We start from the raw sequence: 10,618 nt of genomic DNA, 5'->3' as shown, positions 1-10,618 counted from the left end.
TGACACTAATTGGCATCTCCTCAGTGCCTGCAGCTGCTTCCAAGGAGCTCCAAACAAATGAACTCTTAAACAAGGTAGGGAGCAGCTCAGGGAGAGCTGGTGCCTGGGAACAGAGGAGCAAAGGACAGAGCTGGAAAAAACTGAAGTGCAAACAGCCCCTAATACCTCTGAAAGGAGAGAATTGAACTGTGGAGAGAGCAGCCCTGCCAATATTCTGATTATTTAGAGAGAGGGAGGTGCGGCTGCTTGGGTTCCACAGAGGAAATTGGTGGGAAAGGCTGGGACTGGCTTGGGAGGTTTGAGGAAGTTCCAGCTCAAAGCTGAGACAGAACCAGGTGGGGTGGACCTGGAAAATTCAGTCCTGCTTTTCCTTTCCCGGCAGGAAAGGGGCAGTTCCAGGGCAGGGAGCTGGGATTTGGTGTTTCCAGAGGCGCAGCTGAGCCTGGGCAGAGCCGTCCCTGCACCCTGGCTGGGGTGAGGTGTGCCCTGAGGGAGCTGCATCACCTGTGTCCAGGGAGATTCCAGCCGGTGCCCTCCTGTCCTGCACATCCCTGTCACACACATCCCTTTGCTGCTGTGCTCCCGGAATTTGAGGCACGGGAAGGGCTCCCTTCCCCCTCCCCTGGAAGCCATCTCAGAAGCCCGAGTGGCTTCTCCTTTCCTGCCTTCTCCTTGTCCTGCTCATTGTCTCTGCTCCCTCTGGTGTTCCCAGGCAGCTGCTGGCTCTCCTGAGCCAGTTCTGAATTTTGGATTTCTTTTCCCTGCATTTCCCACTGGGGAATGCCATCGGCTGCCTCGGGAGAGGAACCAGTGCAAGCTCCACCTCCCCTCCTCATGTCACCCTTGCGCCAGCACCTGAGGCCAACTCCGAACCCCTTTTGACTTCCAGCCCCCACGCTTTTCCCTTTCCGGTGATTTCCAAGTCATTAACTCATTCTCAGGTCATGGTTTGGGGATTTCTTTTCCATCCGTTAAAGCTCCTTTCTAGTTCAGGAAGCTGGAAGTTGGGGAGGATGTGACACCTGGGATTAGAGCCCCCATTCCAGCAGCATCCATTGCACCTGAACGTTGTGCTCGAGTCCACTTTAGACTCAGCCCAGCTTTGATTAAGTCTACCAAGGCTTTTGAGGCCATGAGATGTTGCCTGGAAATCAGAAAATGCCAAAGGGGACTGGAGATCCGTGTTGGAATCACGGGATCGCTGCTGCAGAGGGGAGGTGGAATTCAAAACCCCTTGTGAAAAACGAGGTTCACTCTCCTGTGAGAATTTAAAGGGTTTAATGGAAAGACAACAAGAGACACATAAAATAAAGCAAAGGGATAACGGCCGAGTGCCTTGGCGCTCCGCCAAGAGCACACCTGATGCCCGAGGTGAGTCCTTTTTATACCATTTTTACTGTCTGTTCTCTATTCATATTCAAACTTTTCCAGGAATTGATCTGCATGGCCACTCCTTGGGTCCGCCTTTATAGAGCATGCGTGGTCTTCTGCCTCGCGGTTTTATTTATTTTGATTCTTGGGGTTGGGCCCGCTAGGTAAGAGTCGATGGTGGGGTGGATCTCTTAATTCCTCAGACAGTCAGGGCTGATTGCAGCTTTGGGCCTCTTTGCCCCCCGGGCAGAGCGGTGATAGCGGCTCCGGACTCTCCTGGCCGCCCGTTCTCCGGGCAGAGCAGCCTTTGGGCCCTTTTGTTCCTTGGACAAAGCGTTGGTCAGCAGCTCCTCGGGGCTCATCCTCTGCTCGCTGGGAGGTTCTCTTACCTGCTCACACTTGCTAACATTCTTGCTAAAAAGAGAGAAAACCACATCCACACAGCAAAAAGCATTTCTAACATTATAAAATACCTACTTTAATACTTGCGAGAAGCCAATATTACAATATATGTTTATAACAGAGACCCCTTGGGGCAGCGTTTGTTTGCATGTATTGTTGGAGGGTGGGATGTGTGGTGGAGATTTGCGCGGCGCTGTGTGTTTTGAGGGAGCGGGTCGGGGTGCGGTGCGTGTTCGGTGTCAGCAGGAGGCGGTGTTTGCGTGCGGGCGGGTGAGGGCAAAAAGGGGGCGAGCGTTGGGTGTTGGGTGTTTTTTGTGGCGTGCGGCGGCAAAAGGGGAGCCCGCGTGTCTCTGTGTTGCCCAGGCTACGCTGCAGTGGCTATTCACAGGCGCGATCCCGCTACTGACCGCCACGGGAGCTTTGACCTGCTCCGTCTCCGACCTGGGCCGGTTCACCCCTCCTTAGTCAACCTGGTGTCCCGCAGCTCCCCGCGGGTCACCATATTGATGGCGGCCTTAGCTTGGACGCCCGCTCGGCACAGCGCACGGCAGCCCAGAACTCCTGGGCTCAAGCGATCCGTCGGGCTCAGCCTCCCCGGCAGCTGGGACTACAGGCGCGCGCCACCGCGCCCGGCGCTGCCAGCCCGCTCCGCCGCCGACAAGAGCTTGTGCAGCGGTGACGTCACGGAGGGCCCGCCCACGGCCGTGACGTCACGGAGGGGGGAGGAGAGCGGGCTCGCCCACGGCGCTCGCGGCGGTGACGTCACGGGGCGGGGAGCGGGATCGGCGGTGACGCCGCGGTCAGAGCGCGCGCGCCGCGCGGTGCACGCCGGGAGGCGCCGTGAGCGGTATAAGGGGAGGCGGCCGCCGCCATCTTTCTCTCGGCACCGCGCAGCCATGGGCCACCAGCAGCTCTACTGGAGCCACCCCAGGAAGTTCGGGCAGGGCTCCCGCTCTTGGTCAGTGCTGCTCCCTGCGCTCCCCGGGTTGTGGGTGCCGCCTCACCCCCATGCCTCGCTCCCTTTCCCCTCACATTCCCAACCCCTTCCCCGGCGCCATTCCCCGCCCTCCCTCACCCGCCTCTCTCTCTGTTCCCCTCACAGCCGCGTGTGCTCCAACCGCCACGGCCTCATCCGCAAGTACGGGCTCAACATGTGCCGGCAGTGCTTCCGCCAGTACGCGAAGGACATCGGGTTCATCAAGGTGAGCCCCGCGGCAGCGGGAAGGGGCTCGGCGGTGCCGGTTCCCGCTGACTCCTCTCGTCTCTCTCGCTCTTCTTGCAGCTGGACTGAGCGCCGGGAGGATGAGGCGACAGCCAGGAGCTCCCGAGGCGTCCCAGGGCTTTCCTGATACATCTGCAGCGTCTTGGCTTAGTCTTATTTAATAAATGGTCTCCTAACCCAGCTGATCCGAGCGTGTTTTCCTTCTGTAGAGGTTGTAGCGGCTTGTGGGGGTTCTTCTCGCTACAGTGCTGCCCAGGAGTGTGGGGGGCTGCCCTGCTGTGCTCGGCTTTCCAACCTCCCACTGTCCCGGGCTGCTCCAAGCCCTGTCCAGCCTGGCCTGGAACACTTCCAGGGATGGGGCAGCCACAGTTTCTCTGAAGGGAGCGAGTTAAAGACACACTTGAGTGTGCCAGAGGTCTGGAATTAAGGTTCGCAAGTCCTTTAAAGGGGATTATAGTTGTCTGGGTGTTCTTCTGCTATTCAGTGCCATTGCTCTGCTCACACGTGGATTGCCAGATGCTGATCCCTCCTGGCTGAGTGCTCTGCAGATCCTGTGGGAATCTCCAGGAGCCTTTGTTTTGCCCCCATGGTTATTAAATCAATGAGCAGGGAATGGGAGCAAACCCAGGTGTGCCCATAGCAAAGCTGGAGGGCTGTGGGATTATCATGGAATTCCAGGATGGTTTGGGTTGGAAGGGACCTTGGAGTCCATCCCGTTCCATGGGCAGGGACACTTTCCACCAAATCAGGTTGTCCCGAGGCCTGTCCAGTGGAAAGAGTCCCTGCCCATGGAACGGGATGGGTTTAAGGTCCCTTCCAACCCAAACCATTCCACGATTTGGGAGAAAATGTTACTGTCACCATGAGCTCACTGAGAGGGGATTAAACCCACAGTGAGGTGCAGGAGAGGAACAGCGACTCCCGGGACACTAAATAGGATCAATTCATGGTTAAAGCCTAATCACAATCAAAAAGGGATAAATGTTTAAATCCCACTTTCTCAGATTTCTGTCTCTTCTCTGCCTTGAGCTGCTGCCATTGGACTGGGCAGGTTCCTGGGAGGGTTTCTCACTTTATCAATGTCCCAGTTCCCTGCCCAGCTGGGAGGAGGATGATGGTGAGGAAGCAGCTCCTTGCACCTGCTCCTACTAAATCCATCCACGTGTGGCACAGGGATGTGGATTTGGCATCCTTTAGGACAAGCTGTAATTCCTTTTTACCTCATTGCTGCCTTAACCAGGTATTTATTGCCCAATATACAATGAAGATGAGGTGACAAAACCTTGAATTTCCTGAGCTCAGCGCTTCGTTTCTCCCCAAAGCCGGTGGCTCCGGAGTCTCTGGAGGTTCGTGGATGCGAAGCTCGAACTTATTTGGATGCAAAATGATTTATAAAGAGCTGCTGATTCCCCTGAAGAACAGGTGAAATCCAAATCCACTTCGAGGGCTTTGCATTAATAGTGAACAGCTAATAAATGTTTTTCTTCAGGGAAATAAAATGTCCTGCTCGGAGCCAAGGAAAAGACAGTGATGCCTCGGCTTTGGGAGAGATGAGCTTCCAACTGCTGGAATTGAGTTTGTAGGGGATTTGCACTGCTGAAACCCCACCAAATTGCAGTGGATTATGCACCAGATAAAATCTACACCTGTCAGAGGCCCCGGGAGGAATTTTAAAGGCTTTGGGTAAAACTTTGGCTTCTCAGCTCATCCCGAGGCTGGAAAAGGAAGCTGGCAGTGCTCGGGTAGGAAAGCAGTGCCATTCCTGCTGGGAATACCTGTGCCTCCTGCTGTCCCTCCTGTGCTTATGGGACCTGGCTGGGGGTGATCTTCAGCCTCCTTCCCTTCTCCCAGCATCTCCAGGTGAGTTCCGGGTGGATCCCAATCATTTGGATCAGGAGTTCCCCTCCCCGGCTGTGAGACTGGGATAACACTTTTAGCTTGACATTCCCGAATTCCTGCAGGGGTCGAGCTCCGCCTGGGGAAGATTGGAGGCTGCAGGTGATGCTTGGAGTGACACCGAGTTTAGGGCTGTCCGGAGTTCCAGAGCCAAGCTGAGGGAAAGAGACAAACCCAAACATGGAAAGGAAGGAAACCTGCAGAGGGTGGGAGCAGGGATAGGCAGCCTGAGAGGATACAGGGTGTTTATCCGAGCACACAGGACCGGGAAGGACCCTGAGGGAATTAAATCTGCCCAGGGCCATCAAGGGTGACAAAAAAGGCTTCTAAAGTTGCCCTGGTGATAAAAGAAAGAGCAGGGAAAATGGGGGTCTTCTCCTGAAGGGAATGAGACGGAGGGCTGGAGCCAGGCTGGGAGAGCTGGGAATGTTCACCTGGAGAGGAGGAGGCTCCAGGAAGAGCTCAGAGCCCCTTCCAGAGCCTAAAGGGGCTCCAGGAGAGCTGGAGAGGGACTGGGGACAAGGGATGGAGGGACAGGACCCAGGGAATGGCTTCCCACTGCCAGGGGAGTGCAGCATTCCCAAAGCCAGCGCAGCATTCCGGCTCCAGGAGCTGCTGCTAGATGGCAGCGTCTGCCTGCAATTCCTGCTCCTTGCTGTGTCCGTGAATCCCAGCTTTGCTCCGCGAGCTGGAGCATGCTGGTTTGTCCTGCGGATTCCCTGTCCTTGCTTTCGTTTGAAAAATCCCAATATTTTGTATCCTTGATGCTGGACAGCAGGATTGAGGCAGAGCCGAGCTCTCCCCGCTCCCATTTGAGTCTTGGGTGACATTGGAAGTAAAATTCCAGCTCCTGCCTTTCCTTTCCTTCTGGTTTTGGTCCCTTGGTGTCATTTTGGGGTGAAACTTTAAAATCCCACCCAAACCAGGCAGGAGCTGTTTATCCCTGCCCAGGTTATCCCTGATTTCCTCCTGCTTCTTCACCAGCCCGGGCAGAGCTCTCCTCATCCTCACTGGCACCCCGAATATCCCTGACCTCAGGGCTTTTATCCATAAATTCATTTTAGAGGAGTCCAACTCAGTCAGTGACATTTGGGTGTCACTTCATGGGGCCAAAAGCTGCATTGAGCTCGAGGGAAGCATCGCTCCTGCATCCAGCACAGCGGATTTGGATAAATCCCATGGATTTCTCCCAGCTGATTCCCGCAGGTGAGCAGCACCAGGCTGGAACTGCAGTGATGCTCACAAATCCCAAATTCCTTTATAATTTTATTTATTCCTTTAGCACAGTCCTTTGCCAAACCTTCCCCATCCCAGTGCTGGGATGAGCCCCTGGGCACAGGGGGCTGTGCAGGAAAACTTTTCAGGAAGAATTTCCCCATGGAAAGGGTGCTCAGGCCTTGGAATTGGCTGCCCAGGGAGCTTTGGAGTGCCCATCCCTGGAGGTGTGCAAGGAATTCCTGGAGGTGGCACTCAGTGCTCTGAGCTGGGGACAAGGTGGGCATCGGGCACAGCTGGGACTCGATGATCCCAAAGATCTTTTCCAACCTCAGTGACTCCATGATTCTGCTCCGAGTGTTTAACAGCATCCAGGAAAGGCTGGGCAGATGGGATCAGCCTGTGTGGTGAGCTGAAGTGCTTCTAAATAAAACATTCCCAAAGGCTGGCAGGAGGCACCAGCAGCTCGAATTCACGCCTCTTGCTGGGAGTGTGTTCCTTGCAGACAAGGTTTATTTATGGCCTGGAAAAATCTATTTCCATCCCAGTCATTTCCATAACTGAGTATTTATGCCAACAGCCACAGAATGCTCCTCGACTCGACGGAGAAGTATTTATTCAGTTAGGAACGTTTACTTGTTTCGTGGGAAAACTGCCTTAAACAAACTTAAAAATCCAGTCGGTGCCTTGCCCATTAGTGGGATTGCCGTGGTTCCCCCGGCGTTGGCTTGCTGAGCGATGGATAATGTTGGAATTATCATTCCGGCTTTAATCTCAGAGAGAGTCGGTTTAGATGGGATATGGGGAAGGAATTCCTGGCTGGGAGAGTGGAGAGGGGCTGGGCTGGAATTGCCAGAGCAGCTGGGGCTGCCCCTGGATCCCTGGCAGTGTCCAAGGCCAGGCTGGACATTGGGGCTGGGAGCAGCCTGGGACAGTGGGAGGTGGCCCTGCCCATGGAAAAGGGCTAGAATGGGATGAGATTTAAGGTCCCTTCCATCCCAAACCAGTCTGGGATGAACAGGCTGCCCTGGGCAGGTGTGGAGTTCCCATTCCTGGAGGGATTTAAATCCATGTGGATGTGGCACTTGGGGACACGGGGCAGTGGTGGCCTTGGCAGTGCTGGGGGATGGTTGGACTCGATCTTAGAGGTCCATCCAGTACTACCCTGGGCAGCGCTTTCCATGAAGGAATTTTCCCCAATATCCACCCTGAGCCTCCCCTGGCCCAGCCTGAGGCCGTTCCCTCTCCTCCTGTCCCTGTTCCCTGCGAGCAGAGCCCGACCCCCCCAGCTACCCCCTCCTGTCAGGGACTTGTGATTCTGCATCCCTGGAGAGGCCGCAGCTGCCCCTCCTCTCCCTCTGTGCAGCTCCAGCTTCATCCCACAGCCCTGCTGAGCTGCTCCCTATGGATTTGTGTCATTTTCTTCCAGCATGAGGTTGAAAGAGGCTTCTCAGGTGCTGATGGAGGCTTAAGGTTAAAATTTCTGGGAGTGAGGGGCCCTTGTTGGTGTCTTGAAAGCTCCTGTTTGTGCTGGTGAAGAAATCCAGCTCCAGATCCGCCGGTGGGATGCTCCCCCAGCCCTCAGCATGGAGAGTTTGTAGGTGAGCTCTGAGAGCGGAAATCCATGCCAAAGCTTGGGATTTCTTGGATGTGATCCCATAAAGAGCTGGAATCCTGACTGGTTAAAGATTCCTGCTTTGCAGAGGGGCTTTGATCATTCAGCCCTATCTCCTTGCTCCCCTCCATCCTCCTCCTCCATCCCCCTCCCCTCCCCCCATGCCTGTGGTGGCTCTGCAGAGCTGAGATTTTGTGTGGAAAATGGGAGGATTTGAGCTGGGATCTCACCTGTGCTGCACAAACCCCCCCTAACCAAGCACCTGGGATCCTCCCACGCCTGCAGAGCCTTCTGGTGCCTCAGCGACTTTGTGCTTCTCCATTAACTCCCATGAAAAGATGGGAAAAGCAGGGAAAACCCTGGATCCAGCCCTACCTGGGGCTTGGCTCTGCTCAGGACTGAGGTTTTTTTTGTTCAGATGATTTTCATGGAGCTCTGGGACCAGAGAGAATATTTTTCTCTCTCTCTGTGTGTGTGTGCAGGCATCATTCCTCACACTTTGAGGGTGGTAAACACCACCCAAACCCTGGAAAAGAAATGTTCTGTGGCTTGGGAGAGTAGAAATCCCTCTGGAATGATGTCCTGAGTTTATGGCCCCGTGTCTGGAGCCCTGGAGTGCTCACAGGAGTCGTGATTCCCTTGCTGCTTCCCGGGGTTTGATGGAAGTTGTCACAGCAGCTGGTGACACAAAATCGATCCCAGCTCTGTTATCCCCTGCAATATCCTCCATTATTCCCTGCTGGAATTGCAGCCAAGGGCTCAGCTCTGCTGGGCTTGTGGAATTTGGGCTCCCATGGCTCATCCCTGAAAGATTCTGTGGGATAAAGTGGGGCCCACAACTCCGGGTGTTCTCAGGGAAATATTTTTGGGTCTGAGTGTGCATCACTCACAGAGCTCGTGATGAATTTTGGGTGGATGTGGGATGTTTCCAAAATTTTGGGGTTGTTTGGGTTGGATTTGAGCGGTTGGGATGGCGAGGGGTTGCCCCATCCCTGGAAGTGTCTCAGGCCAGGTTGGACGGGGCTTGGAGCAGCCTGGGACAGTGGGAGGTGTCCCTGCCCATGGCAGGGGTGGGATGGGATGGGATTTAAGATCCCTTCCAACCCAAATCAGTCTGGGATTCCACATTTTCATGATTCCATTCTATCCCAGAGCCTGGCCACACTCCCTGCTGCCCCCACACCGGCCCTGATGCGCTTTGGGATTTCACATTTATAGGTTTTGGATTTATCTCTTTGCAATCGAGGGGAAATCACGTCAAGGGATCTGTTTGGTTTGCAGAGGGGTTGTCCCAAAAACACTGGGACAAAAATACTGGGAAGGGGTGGTGAAAAGGATAGAATGATGCCTCCCTTCCCAAAGGGTGTCCACAAAAAAGACACAAAAATTTTCCCTTTTTGGGCTGAGAACTGATCAAAGTTTGGCTGAAAACTCCGTTTTTGAGGTAAGGGATGAAGACCTGACAACCAACCTTTGGATGTTTTATCACAGAGCAGCAGTTTTATCTCATCCCTGCCAGTGCCCGCTTTCAAAATACACATCAGGGAGATGATGGGACTCTCCCACTTGGAGTTTTGTGCCCTAAAAGGGTGTCCCCCTCTCCTTTTGGGGCGACTCTATGTCCCAAAACCCCACAGAGCACCTGCAGTGTGGCCAAACTGGGATTCTCCCTTTCCTCAGCCTGGGTTGCACTGTGAGTTCCAGACCCCAAACCTGTGTCTTGAGTGCCAGAAAACGGAATAAAAGACCAAAAAGTTTAAAAGAACCATAATTTCCTTGGTGCTTTCCTCCCCCAGGGCTGAGCGGGTGGGCAGGGATTGGGATGGGAAGGGCTCTGAGCATCCCAGTGGGATGAAGGGGGCTGGCTTGGGGCTCTGAAATGGGATTTCGAGGGCGTGAACTGGCTGGTGACTGAACATGAGGGAATTTTTTTCCAGATAAATAGATGAGCACGTGTCCAGGTGTGTGTTTCTCCTCCCAGGATGAGCAAAACCTCGGGATATGAGTCCTGGGGTGACCTGTTTGCTCCCAGCCTGGAGAGAACTGTTCAGTGTCCTGCCCTCACAAGGTAACTTTAATTACTTTAAAACAAATCCACATTCCAGGCTTTTTTGGGGGGGCTTTGATGAGTGGATTTTCCTCTCTGCAGAGGGCTGAGGCAAAGCCAGTAAATAAAAGTCTGGATGGCTGCGACTGGAAAGGTCTCGGAGCGTCGGGAGGGAAGGGAATGGATTGATTTATGATTTTAACAAGCCTGGCTGGGTCGGGAGTCGTGCCTGGATGGGTTTAAAAGCAGGAGGAGATATTAATCAAAATTAAAGCTGCTCTAAGCCGCTCTCTGAGCCGCTGGGCCGGGTCCTGCCTAATTGATTCCAGGCCTAAAGCAGGCCTGGCCCTGCAGAGCCAGCCTGGAATGAGGGGCTCGGGCTTGGTGCCAGCTGGGGAAGCAGAGGGCTGGAACAAGGGGAGTAATGAGGAATAACTGGGATCACTCGGAGGCGCCGTGCTCCTGTCCCCTTGGATTAGGCCGTGTGGGAATGATTAATGGGAACACGGAATGAGGAGCGGAGGGGACATTTGTGGAGCTGCAGCTGAAATCCCAGCCTGCCAAAGGTCAGGAGCGCTCGGATAGGGAACTCCAGCGCTGGAAAATGATATTTGGGGCACAAGTGTGGCTTTGAGCCCTCAGGGCTGGCCTGGGTTGAGCTGGAAAAGCCCCACTGAGCTGCTGCCTCACCTCATTCCTGCATTCTGAGGGAAAACTCCTCAAAAATGCTGTGCAGCGGGGTGTGGATGGAGCTTCCCCCCACCTGGGTGAGGTTACAGAGCAGTTTTGGCTGGAAAAGGCCTCCAAGATCGTCGAGTCCAAGCTGTGACCCATCCCCACCTTGGTTTTC

General features: G+C 54.5%; 1 protein-coding gene across 1 annotated transcript; it reads left to right on the top strand.

The window, feature by feature from the left end:
• The first annotated feature begins 2,531 nt into the window (after window positions 1-2,531).
• Window positions 2,532-3,180, top strand: RPS29 (ribosomal protein S29). The gene is made up of 3 exons (XM_048307408.1): window positions 2,532-2,731; window positions 2,876-2,975; window positions 3,056-3,180. Exons 1-3 carry the CDS (start codon window positions 2,670-2,672, stop codon window positions 3,062-3,064), a joined length of 171 nt encoding a protein of 56 aa, XP_048163365.1. The 5' UTR covers window positions 2,532-2,669; the 3' UTR covers window positions 3,065-3,180.
• Window positions 3,181-10,618: the final 7,438 nt, after the last annotated feature.

Source organism: Corvus hawaiiensis, chromosome 6 (assembly GCF_020740725.1).
Source record: "Corvus hawaiiensis isolate bCorHaw1 chromosome 6, bCorHaw1.pri.cur, whole genome shotgun sequence".
Classification (NCBI taxonomy): domain Eukaryota; kingdom Metazoa; phylum Chordata; class Aves; order Passeriformes; family Corvidae; genus Corvus; species Corvus hawaiiensis.
This window is presented reverse-complemented; position numbering and strand designations above follow the sequence as displayed.

Excerpts from the sequence above, each read along its gene's own strand:
- RPS29 (XM_048307408.1), top strand. The coding sequence starts at position 2,670 with ATGGGCCACCAGCAGCTCTACTGGAGCCACCCCAGGAAGTTCGGGCAG. Across the intron at positions 2,732-2,875 it reads GGGCAGGGCTCCCGCTCTTG|CCGCGTGTGCTCCAACCGCC; the intron begins GTCAGTGCTGCT and ends TTCCCCTCACAG.